The sequence below is a fragment of the Apteryx rowi genome, unplaced genomic scaffold (genome assembly GCF_003343035.1).
Source record: "Apteryx rowi isolate R43461 unplaced genomic scaffold, aptRow1 scaffold_16, whole genome shotgun sequence".
Lineage (NCBI taxonomy): Eukaryota > Metazoa > Chordata > Aves > Apterygiformes > Apterygidae > Apteryx > Apteryx rowi.
In genome coordinates, this window is record NW_020447863.1 from 638,587 (window position 1) to 658,670 (window position 20,084).

Genomic DNA, 20,084 nt, shown 5'->3' on the forward strand with positions numbered 1-20,084 from the left:
CAGCGTCCGTGGCGCGGCAGCAGGTGCCCGGGACCGCCGCGGGTACCTGCTTGGGAAGTTTCCCCCTCCCCTCTTTTAGCCGTCTCTAACTGATTAAAATTAGTAATAAAAACCTTGCGCTTGTGTTTCAGCGTGTTTCTGTGTGCGCATGTGTGCCCTGCGGTGCCTGCCTGCACATACTCTCTTTTCTTCTTTTTAATTCTTCTTTAATTCTTCTTTCTAATGTAAAGCAGCAGAGTTCTTTATAATATTTTAATTTTCAGGTCTTCGTTGCTGCAGTATCTGCGTTGCTTAAAAAGCGTTTGCCTTGTAAGTCTGTGAACGTTTGCGACAATTGCTGTGTTGGGTTGTTAAAGCCCCCTTTTAGCAAAAGCTAAAAGGCGGCTATTTACTTGATTTTTCCCACCCCTTCACAGACGCAGATATGTCATAACCTTTAAATACTCTCTCCTTAAGAACCCTTTCCTCAGTCTTTTCCACTTCCAGCTGCAGTAAGTCTCCTAATTTTCCCAGAAGAGCGAGGTGCATTTTTGCTTCCCTTGGAAATGCATAAATGAGCTCTCTATGTACAACTCACAGCTGAGTTCTCCACAGCTAGCGCATTACAGAAGGACCTTATCTTGCAATCTACATTTCCCGCTGTAACAAAGCGTGACCTTGTTTTCATTACATAAAAAAATGTTTTTCATATAATTACTGTGACTTGTTCTCTTGCATGAATCTCGGCTCATGGTAATAATTGCTGCTTCAATTTTCAGATAACTATTTTTTGTGAGCTGGTGGAAGAACACCAACAGAGTGCCCTTTAGGAGAGTTGCTGCATATAAGTAATGCTGCTGATGGCATAACAAGGGTTCTGTTGTGCTCTACCATTGCGGAGCCAAGAAAACCTAGCGTGACATTTTTAGATATTGAATTTAAAGGAACTCAGTAACGCGTGGATGTATTTTTGTTACTATTTAGGTGATGGCATTTTTTTGACTACTTTACTGAGTCAATTTTTGAGAGATGCAAGGTACCAGTAAAGACTTCCTGAATGTAATTTTGCAAGAAACGTTATCTAAAGTAATTAAATTTAAATTGGAAGAACGTTTTGCTACAATTAAATGCTCTTTGAGAGGGAGTGATCATTTCTCTATCTCAGTTGAGTATCCAGTAATCAGTTGAGTTGACTTTTGAATTTCCTAATTGTTGAAACTTTGGCCTTCCTGTTCAGTCTGGAGTCAAGAGCTCATGCTATCTGCTTCTGTGTCCTGTACCTTACTGTAGCATCCATATTTCTTATCTGTTCCTCTAGTCAAAGGATGAAGTTCTGTAATCTTCTTCTTCTAAGACTGAGTTTAGCCTGCAGCTGCACAGCATCAGGAAAACTGACCTATGTTTGTAGAGCTCAAGGCTTTCAGAACTGCTCTTTTTCTAGAAAACGGATATATGCAAGGAGCCAGCTAAGGGTTCTTAAGTTGTGGTTATGAAACTGAATTTTTTTTTAAGAGCCTGAGGAAATTAAATACCCAGACACAATTGAAATCCCAGTTTTTCAGAGTTGAGGACCAGCTGTACTTGTCCATATTCTGTATTTTGCTCATCCTGGTTCTCTTGTAAAGAGCTGTGGTTGCAGAGGCAATCTCTCTGTTGTCTAAGGCCAGGCCCCTAGTAAGATCTGAGTGTCAGAAAAGGGACTTTTAACCAGGTTATTCAGTGGAGAAGGATTTTTTTATTATTATTTAATTTGTAATCATTGGTGCTTGTTCTGTATGCTTCTCCCAGTGCTCAAGTTTATCCTGAGAAGGAATGCTTTGTAGTAGCTAGATCAAGAAGGGGTTGCCAGGACTCAAGGATTCCTGGCTCTGCCTCTGACTTGCTGTGTAACCTTGTATGAGTCATTTCCTCTTTCTGTTTCCGAGTGGAAACTGGAGAAATATTTATTCCACAAAGATGTTATGATTTGCATGTTTTGCGGAACGTCTTGAGACTTCTGACTGAAAGGTGTTGTAGGAGAGCGACGTTGGCTATAGCGCGGTGTCTGTAATAGCATTTGAATTGAAGCGGTGCCGATAGCTAAGGGGAAAGGAAAGGCTTTGCACTGGATGCTGCACGACGATTTGTAAGCTCTTTGGGCCAGTTGCCATCTTCCTGTTCTGTTGGGAAGATGCCTGGCACAACGGGGTTCTGGCCCGTGGCTGAGCTATGTGATTGCAATAGGAGACACCAGCTTCCCCAAAGAACTTGCAGTCTGTGGGAGGAAAACCGACAGAGGATCCTATACGAAGCACAGTCTGTGTCATTTCCTTTCTCTATTGTGGCATCTATGTAAATTGACCCTTTTGTAATATTTTTCTTTTGAAGATAAAGCAAAAACTCAGTAGTTTGTTCTTTTCATTTCAGAGGTGGTGCAGAACTCTTGTTTGATGGTGTTAAAAAACATCAGGTGACCTTGCCCTGTCAACCAGAGCCTTGTGAGTACCAGAAATGTTTAGATAAGTCGAAAGAATGACAGCAAATGAAATTCATGTGCAAAACAGTGCTGGTTTGTACAGCAGTTTAGTTAGTTTACAGCTAGAATTAGTGTTCTAAAAGCAATTTCAGACACGTTATTGATCAGATCTCCTGGCAGACAATGGCTGGTCCTCAAAGTAAATACAAAGCAGAAATAGTTTGAACGCCTTTCCTATCCTCTAAGCAATTATGAAACGAGTCCTTCCTTAAGGCTTTTGCCTCCCTCCTCCTGGGCAGTCAACAACCTCTGAATGTTTTCAGCACGTCTATGTTTATCTTGACTGGTATTTGAAACCACCTTAACCTGCTCGCTCGCTCGCGCTCTCTCTCTCTCTCTTTTCCTTTGCCTGTTTTGTCATTTCCAAGAGGCATATACATATGCATGTGCATATATATGTATTATATAGATGTGTGTGTGTGTATAGGAAAGTAATATGAATGTATTTTACCTATTCGTTTGACTTTTAAGTTTATATAATTGTTTCAAATTAACTATGCAGTTGTAAATGGCAAAGCTCATGCTTGAACATGATGCTCGACATATTGCTTATAGCCTTCCCTGCAATAAAAAATAAGATGCTGTTAAGCTAAAGACTTGAGTATCCCAGTGATGAACAGTAATAATTTCTGTTGCGTGATTTGGAATATCAGTAGAGAAAAGTGTTGTACTAACTCTCTTGTTTCTCCTTATGTGTATGCATACTTCAGTTGCAACATAATTTTGCTGCGGGTATGTTTTGAATTCTTCCAGCTAGATACACTTTATGCTATTTGAGAGTGGGATTATAAACTTTGAAATAACACAAAGCATCAATGAAGGTTAACAACTAATATCTCATGAATGGTTAATACCATAATCTATGTGATGTGAACATTGAGGCCTGAAATGTTCCTGCCATGCCTCGTCATTAGAGATTGGTACCAGCACTTTTGATGCTTGGACATAAATATGTGTAATTCCAATACGATAGGAGCACTAAAATAGCGTGTTATCTTGTGGTTAATGACAGGGACTGGGAATCCAGAAACTTGCTTTCCACTCCTTGGTCTGATGCTGATTTGCTTTGTGAATTTAGTCGTGTTGCTTAACTTTCCCCTGTCGCTACTGAAGTAGTAGCGATACTCTCATGTATCACAAGAGAGTTCCAACATTAAATTCTAGCACTGTTAAAGTACTTAAAATCCTTAGATGGAAGATATAAAGAAATGCCAAAACACTCATTTAGTTGTTTTTTAAACTTGGGGGACTAGAGTATCATTTTCTTTAGTGTTCTATAAGTTTAGGATACTTGCTGACATCTACTGCATTGGTAGTATTCAAACCATGACCAGATACTCGGGAAGAAGGGGTTATTACAAGAGTTGTTTATTTCTGTCAGGGGATGGGGAGAATTACTGCCAAAGAATGATTCTTCTAGCCTGATGGATGTCCATGGTGCAGTTGTATGTGGCCTGATCCATTCCCATTTGAAGTTGATGGGAAGGCTTCTATGGACTTCACTAGAAGTGGGATTTATCCTAAAGAATAAACCTCTCCCTGAAGATCTGGCTTTGTCTCAGGGTTCAGACCCCTGATCTCCAGTGGTTCATTCCAGATTCGTCTAATAGGTTATTGTTTCTGTTTTTTCCTGCTGCCTTGTTTTTCAGACACTGCTATCCCTGTAACAGGAGCTGCAGAATGGACAGGGTGTCCACTTTTCAACTCCTGTGATTGACAGTCTGGTGTTTTCATGTGTGTTGAATGACAGGTTGGTTTCAGTTATAGGACTGGTTGCGGATTACAGTCACTGAGGAGCAGACGCTGAATTCTGTAGCTTCTGCTACAGGGATAGTTACGTCCAGCATAAGGATGAGGCAGACAGACATGAGGTTAATGTCTGAAATTGCCCCATAAAGGATCACTGGAGCCACCTGTCATAATATTCCAGTAAAGAATTGTGTTGTAGAGGTGAGAAATCTGCAGAATTGAATCAGAAACATGAGCAAATAAGAAATTGGTAACTCAGTGCAATTTTGTAGTGTACCTAGTGCCATCCTCGCTCACAGTAAGGAAGCGTAATTCAGCTATCTCTGGGTAAATAAAGATATATCTAATGGTACGATCCTTGCTGTCCTCGTGCAGCCAGAATTAGACTGATTAGAGAAACAACTGCGCAGCTGTGCACGCTGCTGCCTGCTCCTTGCTCACCTTACCCTGTATGTTCATCACCTAATGCTCTGGGGAAAGGTCTGTAGTATGAATACTGCTTGAAGACCTGCACTTATAACCCTATTTTAACTGATTTCATTAGCTGTCAAGCTTATTTTTGGCCATTTTGGCCTCCCTTACCCACTCTTCCTTTCTTTCTAGATTATTTTTGTCTTTGTCCTCCTTTTTGCTGAGGAGCTGCTTCTCTCTGGGACATTGGGCCCAGCTATAATTTAATTGTTTAGGCATTTATGTATATATATCCCAGAGGTGAATGGAGATAGAAAATTACTGAGCAAATACCTACAAATATTTAAGTGAGTGGAACAGCCTGTGCTCCATATTTGACAAGGGCAGTGTTCTCTGAATGGCAATAATGTTGTTTTAACAAATTAGTGTGTGGTCATTTTCCTTAATTTCCTGATAATAGGCGCTAGGTGGAAAGTGGGTGGATTCAAAATCCAGTTAACTTTTTTGAGAAGATTTGATTCTCTGTCCTTTTCTGATGCCTGGAGATGGGCTCCTGGGGGGATTAGTAAAGGCAGGAGGAAGGAATCTGCAAATGGGACCAGAGCAAGCTGCTAGGGGTACAGCCATGTGGCAAGACCTATTTTTGTTATCCAGGGGGCTTTTTGTATCCTTACAATGTCAATAAAACAGCAGTTCCTAATTTCCAAAGTGGAGCTGGTTTAGCCTGCATGTTTAAGTTGCTGCCAACTAGGAATTTAAAAAGGTGTGATATATCTGTATAGGCCGATAGTTTTACATAAGCTGCGCTTTACGCGGCACTGTGTAATCTTTTAGAGCTGCTGCAAAAAGATGATGTCCGGTTAAACAAGAATCTTGTCCCAAATTGCCGAATATTTTGATGATCTCATTGATAATGCTGTTAGAGGATCTAAAGGCACTAATGCCCTGTTGGCTTATTCTGCATAAAAACAGTATGTGTGGGAGAAAGCAGCAGAGGGAATAACGATATTTGTCACACGGAGAGAGGATTAAATTGGCAGGGAAATCAACTTTATTTTCAAGCATCTGAGAGGCTATTAGAGACAATGGAGCATAAAAGAGAGAAACCCTAAATTAAAAACTGAAAATGTATTTGGCAGCCTCCTCCTGAAACAAGCCACAGTAATTTAACCAAGTGCTTCAGTAATCAAATAGATCATTGTATGACTGCTCTGCAAGTGATGTCGGAGCTCCTTCCTCCATCTCGCTGGGACGCACAGTGGTGGATTTGTCTATGGCCATGCGAATTGCATTGACTCTGTTGGAAGGGTAGGAAATAACAGGCATTGTTTAACCCTTGTGGTAATTTCAGGTTTAGATCAGCGGTGTCATGCTGACGAAGAGTGTTTACAAAACCTTACCGCTGTGCTCTCTACTGGATGTTGTGTCGGGGCTTGGGGCTGTTTACAAAGTCTAGTGGTTGGGCCGCGGGCTGCTCAGCTGCGGGTCCCAGGCCTTCTGATTCCAGCTGTAAGGGAACTTCTCCCATGGTTTTGGTGATCGGACTTGTGTTTTTGGAGGGGCGGTAACAAGTGTCAGCAGTGATCGCTCGGACCTTCTGGAGCAGTCAAGAATTCGCTGCGTGTTTTGGCACTTGCAAGTTTGAAAGGATAAATTTTTAATCAGTGTGTTTTGGTAATTGTTTGTGGTTTCCCTTTACCAAAACCCCAGGGAAAAACCCTGTTGCTAATCAGATTTTTTAGAGGGAAATTAAAATAATCTGCTGAGTGCTGCTTATGTGAAAATCCCTGTAGAGAAGAGCGGGGTCTGCTCCTCAGGAGCTTTGCTTTCCGGAGGCCTTGCTCTGTGCAGCATGGAGGACTGCTGGGGAGCTGGGAGCATTCATCATCTCAGAAAAGAGCCTGGGGATCTCGGGAGATCAGACCTGTGTTACAGGCAGAGTGGCTTAAAAAATACAGCATGGCGTGTGTTCGGAATTGACTGGGGACCTGTGCCAAAGCAATGTGTAAAATCAGGAGTGAAAGTTGGCATCGGTTGTCTGCAAATGCCCAGTACTATTGCTGGGGAGTATTTAGCAGTTAATAAGTTATTACTATTCTGGAATGCTTTTATTGCTGTGCTTATTATTCCTAATGTTTTTAAACTCACTCCGAAAAAGGAATAAAATTATTTCTGGTAATGCAGCGACTTATTGGAAGAACAATAATAAAACATAACTTTATGGAATTTCATGCAATCCAATCCTTTTTAACCACAGGGTACGGCACTTTCAGTCCTCAAAGGACCCTGGTTTTTTTCCCCTACTTATGCATCTCTCTCAGGCAGGTAATTATATATTTACTGGCGAGGAAGAGGAGGCTCCATGGGTTGCCCAGGGTGAAACCTCAGCCTAGACTGAAGGCAGCGTTCAGCCCTGGGTCCCGGCTGCTCTTTCCTGCGATGAGTGTGTGCAGCCACGTCCGTGGCACCGGGCGCCTGGTGCAATGCCGTGGGGTCGCCGTCACGTTGCACGCTCCCCGCTGCGGGGCGAGCCTTCGGCACGCCGCGGAGCTGCTGGCGGGTGCTGTGTCCGCGGAGCCGTCCCGGCGAGGCGACGCTCACTTCTGCGCCGGGAGCGGCTCCTTTCTAAGGAAAAGCCGAAGCAATTCAGATCCTCGCAGGAGCAGTCCCAGCGCTCTCCCGGGAGGCCGAGGAGCCTCCTTACCGGATCAGCTCATCCCAACTCATTGTGGAAGGAGCTTCCCAGGCACAGAGAAACCAGCTCTTGTGTGTGAGCAAATCCATGTGATAACAAAGCCTGGCTTTTCCACCCTCCTTCCCAGCCGCTGTATTGCAGCGCGGACACCTAGTAGGATAACCTTTCTGTGCCAGCCCCCCCGCCCTGCTCCCTCTTTTCTCTTGGTGGGATTTGCTGTGGTGACAGCACTGTTCAGAGGGTGGCAGCGGAGCAGGGCCGGGGAGGAGGATTCGGGCCCTTTAAACCGCTTAGCATGCGGTTCACACGGCTCCGGGCCAGCTGTTCCTTTCTCCTCCTGCCCTCACTCGCAGGAGTTGTTTGCTGAGCTCAGAGCTCCTGTGCAAAATTGCTTTTCAAAAGAGCCACTTTCTGCTTAATTAAACAATGAGCCGCCGTCCCTCTGCACATCTGTAAAGCTCCCTCTGCAGCCCCTTTATCCCACAAACTGCTCCATTCTTACCTCCATTCACTTGTAAATCCTCCCCCCCTTCTCCCCCTACCCTGATCATCTCACTGGCCCTTTCTTTTCCCCTTTCAAGTAAGACTGAGGGGCTTGGAGGATCTGTGGGGGTGGCTGGCTTGGGTGGACAGGACTCGGTTTAATGGTGCTTGCCGGGGATGAAAGTCTAATAATAGCAAAGCAAATCTTAGCCTGCAAGTGAGAGGCAAGGACTGGACGCTGCGCGATTTCTGTATTTAGCAGGATGAAATCACGGCGGCTAGTGAGATGCGAGACCCGTTCACCCAACAGCCAGGGAGGACCCTGGCCACCAGCGAGGCTGGAAAGGGGGTGAGGAGCTGCCTTCAGGGGGCTGTGGTATCCCGCTGGCAGTGCCAGAGCGAGCCCGGCCCAGGGGATTCCCTGCGAGCAGGACGGTGCCAGGCTGCCGGGAAATCCCTCTGCACCTTCTCTGCATGAGCAGTCACGTTCCTTTGTGGACTCTGGGCTCCCGTGAGCTCCGCGTAGTCCCTTGCGATAGTGATAAGGTTTTCCTTTTCGACCCTCTGTGTGCCTGTACGCACACAAAAACCCAGAAGTCAGGAAAATAGGAGAGGGGAAATTTCAGTTTGATGGGTTTCAGCCGAGCTTTGTGCCTGCAGTCGGTAATGCATTCTTTGAATTGTCTTCCTGAGCAGCTTAAAAAAATTATCCAGCAACAGTTCAAGGTTAAGCAGGATAACTCAATGGAAAAGTGATGAGGTGAGGTATCTCCTTTATCACGGGGAAGGACAGATAGTAGCTGGGGTGATGCAATATCACGGATAGCACGGATTGATAGGGAGGAATGAAGAAATGGGAATTTGGACTGTGTAGTAGGAAGATTCTTAATTGCAAGAACTATTAGACCGTGGCACAGTCTTGTCGGGGTTTTGGTAGAAGCCCTGTGTTGCTCAAGCTTTTTAAAATCTGAGTGGGCAGAACTCAGGATGGTCTTTTGTGGAGAATAATTCTGCACGGGTAGAAGGATAAAATTACGGGAGAACTGTTAACAAGACATTATTTTTGATGTCTGCAATCCCTAATCCAGCCTTTTTCTGCCTGTGGAATACAGCTTTGAGGCTCTCCCCGGTTCCTTCCTTTGACAATTTTGAACAAGAGGCAAGACCCTGGACCAGCACTAGTGATCTGTGATCCTAATTAAAAGAGACAGTTTGGTGCACTGGCATTTATTTGGGAGCCTGAAGTGACAATAGCATTGGGTGTTATAGGATTAGATGCTCTGACTTTGGAAATGTGTAGGGATTAGGTTTACCCTGAGGATCAGCTCCGAGCTGCTTTCTTGTGACAGGAGCTGATGGATCTGGAGACTTGCTGCTGGCTAGCAAATGGGATTGGAGATCCCTTGAACTTGTGTTCTCCTACTACCAAACTGTGCGGAATTAAAGATCCCAGGCAGCTCTTCTCCAGTTCTTGTGAGTTGTGAGAAAATCTCATGTCTGAGAGTTACTGGGTGATGGCTGGGATCTGAGTCTTCACTCTGTTAACAGGCGGATTATGGAAGACCCTGGTGATGTCTTCCCATCGTGTGGATACAAGGAAGCGGAGAAGAGCATTGCGAAGGGTTCTCTCCTAGCTGCGATTAGAGACAAGAATGTCATAACGCAATTAAAAATTACAGAAGCCAAGGCCTTGACATTCTCCTGTTGCGAACAAGAGCAGATGAGAGCAGTGATCGGGATCTCTTATGTCTGGCTGTAGTTACCCCCTAATTTTTTTCACGGCACTTAAGTCACTGCCCACTCCAGTATGTGTCAGGATTGGCTTGTGCGCTTGTCAGAGAAAATGGATTTTGCTCTTCTCAGCCTTGCTGCTCCCTCCACGCAGCACTGAACCTGGTTGCCTGCGACTCCATTCGTATAAGCTCTTCCCTTCTTCTTCTGCAGTTTATGGCACACCTTTGCTTTGGTGAATGAGTCGTGTATCAGATGGGAGATTGGAGGAGTCTGAAGAATCCTTCGGTCAGGTTTTGTAACACGCTTTCTGGGAGAACGGATTCCTGGAGTGCCCTAAAATGCCAAAGCATGGCGAGGGCGTTCACCTGGAGGGGCGGCAGGTATTGGGAGTTAGGTCGCCTGTTTTAAAACCAAGCCGCTTCAGCGGCGAAAGGGGGTTACAAATTGTCTTTCCACACATTTCCATGCAGGCAGGGGGAATAATGGGAGAGGAGCGGCCGGGAAGGGGCTTTGTCATGGTTACAGGCCGGTGGCTGAGAATGGGGGTGGAGCGGCGCCCGTCCAGAGTTAGTGACCTCGGCAAATTGGAGCTCAGCCATGGTCAGTATGATAAATGATCTTATTCTGGGTCAAAGAAATGGTACCCCACAGGGAGGTATCCGCAAGGCGGCCCGGGAAAACTGCCTGTGCTCTTGCAGCACTGACCCCTTAGTGACCAGCGCTGCATATATCTTATTTATTACAGACCAGAAGGGAATTTGCCATGGTTAGGCCTTTATAGGGATCCCCTATTTGCCTGAAATGAGCTCTCAGTTCTGCAGCCAAGAAAGAATATGGCAAGAATTACACCCTCTGGATGCCCTTCCAGGCATTTTGCGCTGTGCACTAGTTTGTACGTGGATTTTAAGGTGGGGGATACGGAGATGTCTGGGCATTGCATTAATGCGCGTGAATCTGCCGGCGACCTATGCAGCTCCCTGGTAGCAGAGAGTTGTGTGTTCATGTCAACCGATATTACAGTTGCGCAAAACCCTTCTGCGTTTCTGCACATTTATCAGTTCAGCGTGAGGTTTTTCTAGTGTAACATCCAGCTCGATGTTTCTTATTCTAGGCACCTGTTTTCTCTCTGCACACAGTGAGCGCCCTCTTTGCTGAGTTATCACTGATGAATCTGTCAGGCCCGGGAGGTTTTATTGAGCTGGGAAAGATCTATGGATTTCAGCCTTGGTTTTGAGGGTGCAAATGAACCCAGGCTCTTGTTCCAGGCAGTACTAAAATGGAGTCCTAGCTTCATTTCTCTTGCAGGGGAAGCTCAGCAGATTCTTCATCAATGAACAGTTGGGATAATGCAGAAGATCAGGCCTCAGAGGCTACGCGAGCGCGCTGAGCGGGCTCTGCAGTTCTTCCTGCCACAATCAGGAATGTTTATAATGCAGCTGGGCTGAAAATGAGCCGGCGCTGCTGGGTTTTTGTGTGCACGCTCACTGCAGCTTTTGCATCCTGTCCGCTGGCGTGACGAGCCAGTGACTTTGTGTCACTGCAAGCGCCCACTTCGTTTTCCTGAGCTGTGTGTTTCACTGGGTGATTTGTTTTATGCATGTATTGTGGATTTGAGCTCCCATCTGCGCACTTGAGTTAAGCAGTTTTCTCAAATGTTTGCCGTTTTTTCTTTTTTTAATTAACTTTAGATTATTTTTTCCTGAGAATTTGGAGGGGTTTGTACTGTTGCACAGGCAACAGAAGCTGCCTCTGTGTACAAATGAGCTGGGGCTTTCCTGCCATGTGCTTCAGCCCCTCCTTTGCAGTTTGAGGAGAGTTCAGCTCCCTTGGCCCGTTTTGCTCTGGCTTCTCTGCTGACACCGCCAACGGTGAGGGCAGTCAGCGATAATTAGAGTGGATTTTGTGGTGTGGATGTTTGCTGTGAAGGAGACGGAGCAGGCTACTGAAGGGATTTCATTGAGGCTGTGCAGCAATAATAAATATACGTCATTACTGTGATGAGCTGGACGTGAACTGGTGACCTAGGGGAGAGATGCTGGATCATCTGAGCAACCACCTGAACCTCACTCTTGGGCCAAAACGCATGGTCCCCGCCACCGCCAGGTGCCAGCATGCGCAGCTCGGCGCCGCTCCTGTGAACAGCGAACGCCTCTGTTCTGGCGATAGGCACCAGCTCTAGCAGCAACAGGAGTATAAAATTGCTGTGCCGGTAGCGACGGTTTAACTTGTCAGTGGATGTGATGCCTGGCCAGGTTGATGTTTTTTCCTTCTTGTATGTCATTTCTAGGGGCCTGATGTTTGCCTGGCAAATCCTCAGCCCGAGGAGCTGGAAACCTGCGTTAGACCCGTAGCACGGTGCCGCAAAGCAAAGGTCGTAGGAAGGATCCGTGTGTCGGTAATAAGGGAGGAGCAGCTGTGCTCCAATTTGCTGCTTCTTATTTCCGTTATGATAACATAGAGGATCCTGAGTCGTTGATCAAGACCGAACTGCAAGATGGCTTCTCCACACCCCCTCGCAACATAAGCCATCTTGTTCCTTTTCAATATCCTACTTGGGGGAGATGGTTTTGGTGTGGTTCTGGTCATTTTTCATCCTTTATAATTGATTTGTTCTGGTAATACTGGTGTACAAAATGTAGAGACATGAGGGTGGGCAAAAAACCAGTGCTGAGAAAGCAGCTGAAAGTATTATGTCTTCAGGTTGGCTGTGGGGAAGGAGTCCTAATTTTCATTGCTGCTTGGAGCAGGGAAGCTCCAGGCATGCATGGGGATATCAGTTTTTTCCTGCTAATTCTTCAGGATGCGTGTACGTGACTCCTAGGGGAGGCGTAAACGAACGTAGGCTCAGGTGGGGCTGAAAACAGCATTTATTATGGACGGAGCAGGGGTGAGGGAGTCTTCCAGCACAGGCTCAAATAAATCAGTCCTCTCGCCCCTTCGTCCGAGCTGCTTCGAGGTGGCTGTCTTTTACGCAGCCGGCGCCGCGTGTTGCTGTTTAAATGATCTCCCCCGCAAGGTCCCGGGGAGAGGGCTGCTTATTCCATCTGCGGCGAATCGGGTACGGCCCGGCTCATTGTGTGCCCTGCCGCGAGTGCCCCCCGCATAAATATGAAACAGCTCGCCGGCGTCGTCGCGCTGGGGCTGGCGGCCCCTTCGCGGCCCCCTCCTCCTCCTCCTCCTCCTGCAGGCTTCGCGCCGGCTTTCTTCCTCTTCGGCTTTCATTTCTTGGTGACGGAGCGCGGGAGCCGTTTGGGTGGGGGATCCCGAGGGCTTCGCGTTGCAGCAGCGTTTTTCAGCGCGAGGCAAATACGCTTAACTCTCGCGCCGGGGGCTGCCCGACCAGCGCGGTGCGTCTGCTGCGTGGCAGACGTGGCTACGAAAGCAGCAGAAAAAGGTCTCTTCTGTGCTCTTAACTACACACCGTTATAGGGGAGTCTTGGGTCGGCCGCGGGCAGGGGATGCGGTTTAGGGGGCAGCTTTCCGGCGCGAAGCAGATCCCCATGCCATGATGGGAGCCGTCCCCTTTTGGCATTCCCTGGGAGGCCCCGGCGCGGCGGCGGGACCCACGTGCTGCGGAGGCAGCCTGCGATCCCGCGCCGCTGAGGCCCGCGGGAACGGGAGGGGAAACGGGGGGAACCGCAGAGCGTCTCCTGCCCCCGGAAAAAAGGCCCCCGTCTGCTGCAGTCGGACATGTCCCCATTGCCGAGATGTGCACCTGCCTGCGCCAGGGCTGTCTCATCCTTGACGCAAAGGAAAGCCTCGGCGTGGCAGAAATGACGGGGGTAACTTTGCTCTGTCCCGGGTAGCGTCTGTGATCCCATCACATCCCGCTTTAAGGCAGAGCTTGAGCCGAGCTGCTACGAGCACGTTTATTTTTGCTGGTCCTGAAGCCGACGCACGGGGAACAGGATGCCGGCGTTTAATTTTAGCTCTGTCTGAGAGAGGCGTGTGAAAAGGTTCCCCGTGACTGGAACTAGGTTATCACACGTGAGGGAGACGCGGAAACCCCTCCGCCGTCCCTGCTTGCGCTGCCGAGAGGGGCTGCAGCCCTCGGCGGCGGATCGGCGCGTTGGGGAAGCTTCCTTGTGCCTCTAAAACAAACAAAACTCTTTGGGGGCTTTCAAAGGGCTGTTTAAAGGAGCCCCGGGAGAATAACTGATTGTGGATTCAGAATGATGAAGCGGTTTGTGGAACGGTGAAATATAGAGGCAAATGCAGGAGAACTCCACGTTGTAATTTGTCAGCTCCTCTAAACCCTGTAACGGATTATTCTCCCCCTCTGCCGCTTCTCACCTCTCCAATAGGAAATTAACTGATGCTATCGCTAAAGAAATTGTTTTTGCCTCACAAAGTAAAATTGATACTATAAAAACCCGCCAGCAGTGTCTCCTCCTCCTTTTACATGAAGACAAATCCTTCCTGTCACCTACTGAAATGGGAAGATAAAGGCTGAGCTTTAATAAAGGAGCTGTTCGCCCGAAGTGCAGCGGGAGGGTGGCTTGTGCGGAGGGAGAGGGCACGGCGTGGGGAACACACGGCTACGACAGCCGGTGTGACGCCAAAGGAGATTACAAGCGGCCAAAATACAAGCACCGCGGGCAGTGCCCGTGTATTTCATGCACGGTTATACATGTGTTCGTGCAGCGGAGCTCTTGTCCCCAAGAATACGTGCTGGTTTTGGTACTAACAGTGTCCACCAGGTATTCCTTTCGGATAGTTCGGCTTACTTCTTTGGATTTTTTTAAATCTAATTAAACATACGTGCAGTGAAACATGAGTTTGTTAGGTAATAACAGAATATGCAGGACATGGGAGGTGTTAAAGAAATATTAACATCTGGACTCTCCGGCTGGCTTGACTTCTCAGCATTAACTCTGCATTAATTCTTTGTGGGGATGCATTTAACGTGTGCACGTGTGCTCGGTAAAGGACGTAGCCCTTCCTGGGGAGTGCCGATCTGGACCAGCTCAAGGTTTCCTTCTGTTACTCCTCTAAAGAGCTGCACTTTGTCGTGCAACCAAAGAGCGCCGTTCCTTGAATTGCCCTTTCTCTGGGAAGGAGCAAACCTTTTCTGCTGTAGAGTTTGGGGCTCAGGGCTCCCTTGGTTCGGGGGTGCGCATTAGGTGCTGCTAAGGGACAATTCTGTTCTGCGGTTTCTTATTAGTGAAGGTTTGCAGCTCTCCCCACCTGTCCTGCATGTTCCTCCTCCACTCTTTTGTGGACAATCACTTTGTTCTGGCATCAGCTAGGAGCCATCAGCTGGTCTGTAAACTGCTGTGTCCTTTCTCCTTTCAGGGGATATCAGAAACCTGCTAAAGTGGATCAAACAGAATTTGTTGAAAGAACGACCGGAATTATTTATGCAAGGGGATTCTGTGTAAGTACAAATGTTGTGAATCTTTCTTGTGTTTCTCTCTCTGTTGATCCCTGTGGTTTGGGATACATTTTTCATGCTGGTTGCAAGGAGGAAGTTAATGTCTATGAAAATATGGGATATGCTAAAGTGATAATGAGGAGGGTGTCCCATTGATTTGGAAGGAATTCCAAGCTAAATCTTGCAGTGCTCCACAGAGAGTATGTCTGCCTTTTGCAGCTCTCACCCCAGATCCTTAAACCTTAAATCTGAAGCAGAAACGCATACGCTTTGTGTTCTCCATGTTGTCACCTGGAGCACTGGTAGCATATGTATTCTCAATTCCAGGAGTTTTAGCAGGTCTGTCCGTTCCCTGCTGACATCACTGGGACTGAAGCGGTCACTCGGAGAAGTGCCAACAAATATTTCTTCTGGGAAATGTATTTTTATTGTCAAAATGGGGCCAACCTCGTGGAGAGGAAAAAAAAAAGCCAAGAGAAATGGAGCAGAGTGAGCTGTGCAAGCCATCCCTGACTGCGGGGTGGCGCTGGGGGTGTTTAACATTCGTCACGGATCTTTGTGAGCTGAAGCGTGTGCCAGGTCCCCTGGTAACAGGAGAGACAATTGCAGGACACTGAAGATCAAAGAGGGGGAATCCCTTTGCCTGTAATCATGGGCTCTGAGTGGATCTGGGTGTTTACTGCCTTTGGTAGGGGCACCGGAATAGCTTCCCCTACCTCCGCATCGAGCTCTCTGCGCTCGACTGTGGTGCGTGGGTTTTAATTACCTGGCTTTTCTACATCGTACGGAAATGTAGTCATCTTGGAGCATCCTCAGGAATGGTGCATTTTGATTCAAATGAGCTCTGGGATTGCTCCTGCCTCCCCTTTATTTGATCTAGAAAGGGCACAGACTGTACCTGTTTCCACCTCCGTGCTAGGATTCCTTTTTCCTCTTTGGCTTTACAGGCAGTCAGCTTGTGATCTGTGCTTTTAAATCCCTTGTTCTTAACTATTTGTGAAGCTTTTTTAGCAGCCCTATATCCTAATTATTTCTCTGTGTTCTGCAGGAGGCCAGGAATTTTGGTGCTCATCAACGACGCGGACTGGGAACTAATGGTCTGTACTCCTTCAGTTTGACTTTCTTTGTTGAGAATACTGCTCTGTCTGTTCTGTGGTTGCTCTCAGAGAAGCTATTTCTGATTCTTGCCCCAAGCGAAGCATCTAATATTTGAGGGGGAAGGGGTGGACTGGGATCTCTCACCATGTATTGTGCCACAGTGGCTGTTTGAAAGCCTGGAGCCGTTATCTAACCTGCTGAGTCTCATCAGCCAGTTGGTGTCTGAAAAGAGATCACCCACATTCCCTGACCTCTAGCAACAGGCTTCACACCTCTGGGAGCTGCGCTGCTTTCACCCATGCTTGGGATAACAGCTTGGTGGGTACCAGGCAGCGTCAGAGCCCTGGGCAGTTGCAAGACCCCCTTGACCAATGTAAGGTGGTAGCACAGCTGGGGAGGACAACGCCAGGGAGATTTCCACCCAAAGTGGCACCTGCTTAATATCTTCCCTTCTCGGTCCACTGTTGAGCTCAGACAAAAAACAGTCACTAACTATTTTCCTGCCTTGGGCAACCACCTGTTCTGTCGATACCATGGTCCAGAAAGCGGCGTGTTCCTGGGATAATGTGTGTCAGCTCCCTCTCTGATCTCTCACCTTTGCTTCCTTTAAGGCTAAAACCTCAGCCTTTCCCCTCTGCGCTCCCTAACGCTCCCCATTTTTTTATGAGCTGCTTTTTCTTTGCAGTTAGTGTTTTGAAGTGACATTTAAACCATTTTTCATTTTTTTCTTGGCCTGCAGGGTGAGCTGGATTATAAACTCCAGGACCAGGATAATGTGCTTTTCATCTCGACATTACACGGTGGGTGAACTCCTGGAAAAACAAGAGGACTTAAATCCAAACCCCTGGGCGAAAAACCCAAACCAAAACCTAAAACCACCCAAATCTCTCTTGAACTGTCCATGCCCAGGCTCTACATCTTCCCAGCAAGTTCACTTGTTACTAGACATCCAAATAAAACCCTGCCAACATGCAGCCTGCTGTGCACCGCAACAGCGTCCATCTTTTGGTTCTCCTTTCACCTCTCCTGACTGCGCTTCCAGGTACCATAGCAAGCAGAGAGCACCTGCTGCGTGTGGGACTTTATTTTTCCTTGCCAAAAGGAAGAGGGGCACTGAAAATTGAGTAGAACGGTGTGTCTTTGCAGGCAGTGAGACATTCTGGGGGAACTGTGCTGCTTTGTAGCAAGGCTGGGATGCCTCTGCTTTGGTGCCGGGAGCTGGGATTCTTTTCCACACAATGCTTATTTATTAGAGTGTCTTTTGTATAGGCTCTGCACCAAGCCACAGAAGTGATCGGGGAAGGGTGGGACATGAAACGCAAGGAAACAAAAGGTAACTTCACTAGCTTTTCCATGAGCTGGTGGAGATTACAGCTTGCGCGACCTCTGCAGTGGCTCTGCACTTGTCTTGCTAATCATCCATGGGAAGAGGGAGAGCAACATTACGCTTTTTGAGTTTGTTTTTCTGATGCCTTATGCCTCCTTCATACCTGAGCCGAAGGAGGGTGAAGTACTAGCTCATGAACAATATCAATTTATAACCGTTTGGTTTGGGGGTAAATAAACCCGTGCCTGGCCTCAGACAGTAGAGATTGATAAGGGCAACAAATTATCTTTCTGTCAACGTGAGGGACAGAATTCATCAGCCTTCGGTTTGTTCTGTGCCTGGGGAGAGTGCTGGGGAGCTGCGTTGCTTCTAGCGAGACGCGGAGCCCGAGGCTGCGTAGGGCCGGTGCCCGCTGCCCCGGCTGCTTGCTGACAAAGCGGCGTGTGTTCCCGGGGGGACGCCGGGACGCCTCCCGGCAGCAGCCCAAGGAGAGTGGGAGGCCGGGGAGCTGCAAGGGCTTGAAATGCGCAGCGAAAACGCTGAGACCCGGAAAGGAAGAGAGTGGCTTTTAACCCTTTCCGTCAGCGGGAGGGGAGGCTTCTCGCTGCGTGCTCTGAGGAAGTCCTGCGAGCGTAATGGAAGTGGGTGTGCACGGTGCGGCTAGGACGGAGATGCCGTTCGGTTTTCCAGAAGTTTCCTTGGACACACGGACCGGCCAGCCTGCTGGCCACGATGGCAGCGCAGGGGAGGGTCGGAGCAGATAGCGCCGGTGCCAACAGGTCTGAAACGTGCTGAGTGAGCTTCCTAGCAGTGGCTGACCAGGATTTCTTCCGTGGTCCTCCTCGCGCTCCCCTCCGTCCTTCTCACCCGTGTTCATACATGGCTTTTAGAGCACGTGGTTTCGCCCGACCGCAGTATTCCTGTCTGAGCAGCGGGTCTGCCGGGGCAGAGGGCTCGCCTTTTCTGTGGGCTGCTCTCCGTCCGTCTCAAAGCTGATGTGCTCCCTGTACTGCCCCATCCCGGACCTCCCGTGGCTGCAGCGAGCAACGCACTGCCCCAGCCTCTGCTCGGGGAGGCTGGCCCTGACGCCGCGTGCGCGGGCTCTCTGCGCGGATCCGTTCCTGTCCTGCCCCGGACAGATGAGTTATTCTGTCTGATAGGGAGAGGGTGCCACAAAAAAATTCCCTCATCTGACTTCTCCCCTCTGGCTTGTTTACCCTACCATGACCTGCGTAGCTAGACGTACCCGTGGACTGCGATGCTGTTTCATCTGAGAAACATTAACTTCAGAGAACGTTATTGGTAATGAAATGATATTCAGCCTTTTTCAAATCCAGCTGTCGCAACTTGAGTCCAGCTTGCTCCATTTGTAAGCGACACGAGCCAAAGACTCTTCTCTTTCCCGAATTCACCTGCTGCCAGCTTTGCTGGGCGAGCCCTGCGCCGGGCCGGCCGGGGCAGAGTAAGGGGGAATCCAGGTGACGGTAGGAACCAGCTGAAAAGCAGCAAACGTACGTGGTGCGCGACTTGAAACAGGCCTGAAACCCAGCGGGAAAAGGCAGGTTCATCTTCAGCTCTGCTGCCTGCCCTGCATCTAAGCTGCGTCTTTGCCTTAGGCTGGGCTATTCTGTTCTCATCCCCCCCCCCAGCTGTTTGTTCGTGATGGGATGAGTTCCTTCCTTGGGAAGTGTTATTCCCCTTACTAGCGCAGGTAGACCCAGATGGATGGCAGCTTTTTACTACAGCAGGAGCTCAATCATCGCTAGAAAAGCTAGAAATACTGAGGTGAGGGAAGCTGGGCGAGGGGAGGGGGGAAGAAGGATACAACAAAATCCTGTAACGAAAGTTTTTGAAATAAAAGTCTTTTAAAACATTCTTTGCCTCAAGCTTTGTCCTACATCGGCTCTTGGTGAAATTTTGCTGGGATCTTGCAATGCTTCCCTCCTCCTCCTGGGTTTCCTTGGCAGCCCCGGCGGAGTCGCTTGGCTTGCGGAGTCATAATGCCTCACTGTTAAAAGCCTCCTGATCGTGGTTTAATGGGGGCTGCTCTGCTTGGAACTGGCAGGAGGATGTCGGACCGCAGCAGCCCTCCGCTTCCACTCCCGCCCGGCTCCTTTCCGCAGCGGAGACGCCGGCAGCGGCGGCCTCCCGGAGCAGGGCCACTTGCCGCTCTCGCCAGCCCCTCCGTGCTGGTGCCATCCCTTCCCGCAGCCCTTGGCCGCCCGCCGCTGGGTCCCCCGGCCCGAGCTCGCCCGCTGCCCGAGCGCTGCGGCAGGGATGCTGCCCGGCGCTGCAGAGACTCGGTGCAGCCAGCGCGGCCTCTGCATGGTTGGGGCTGCCTTCCTCCTGCCAGGAGGAGGAGGAGGAGGAGGTCCTGGYCGGCGGGGAGCTGCGGGCCGTGCAGCCGGGGATCCCCTGCTCGCCTTTCCCTCCCGCAGGGGAAACCGCCTCCCTCGGCTGCCGACGGAGAGGGGGTCCCTACCATGGCGCGCGGAATTAAATTAAATTAAAATGCAATTAAGAGGGGGGGGAAAAAAAATCAAAGGATAAATCGAGAAGGAGCTGCAGGGCTGGGGCGCCCAGCTGCAGCCGTCCACCGCGCTCGGCTCCTTCCCCGCGGCTCCCTGGCGAAACGCCGGTGCCGGTGCCCTCCCGCCGGCCCAGCGGTGCCCGGGGAGGCGACGGGCTCGGCCTGGCTCCCCGCACAGCTCGGAGGTGC

The 20,084-nt window shown here is 48.9% G+C and overlaps 1 protein-coding gene across 1 annotated transcript; it reads left to right on the plus strand.

The window, feature by feature from the left end:
* Window positions 1–2,379: 2,379 nt before the first annotated feature.
* URM1 (ubiquitin related modifier 1) lies at window positions 2,380–19,240 on the plus strand. The gene is made up of 6 exons (XM_026059715.1): window positions 2,380–2,456; window positions 14,862–14,943; window positions 15,989–16,037; window positions 16,778–16,838; window positions 16,948–17,080; window positions 17,308–19,240. Exons 2-6 carry the CDS (start codon window positions 14,927–14,929, stop codon window positions 17,330–17,332), a joined length of 285 nt encoding a protein of 94 aa, XP_025915500.1. The 5' UTR covers window positions 2,380–2,456; window positions 14,862–14,926; the 3' UTR covers window positions 17,333–19,240.
* Window positions 19,241–20,084: the final 844 nt, after the last annotated feature.

Bases quoted from the DNA above. Each gene is read 5' to 3' on its own strand.
- URM1 (XM_026059715.1), top strand. The intron at 16,038-16,777 runs GTCTGTACTCCT...CTTGGCCTGCAG, and splicing joins ACGCGGACTGGGAACTAATG to GGTGAGCTGGATTATAAACT. The intron at 17,081-17,307 runs GTACCATAGCAA...TCTTTTGTATAG, and splicing joins TCTCCTGACTGCGCTTCCAG to GCTCTGCACCAAGCCACAGA.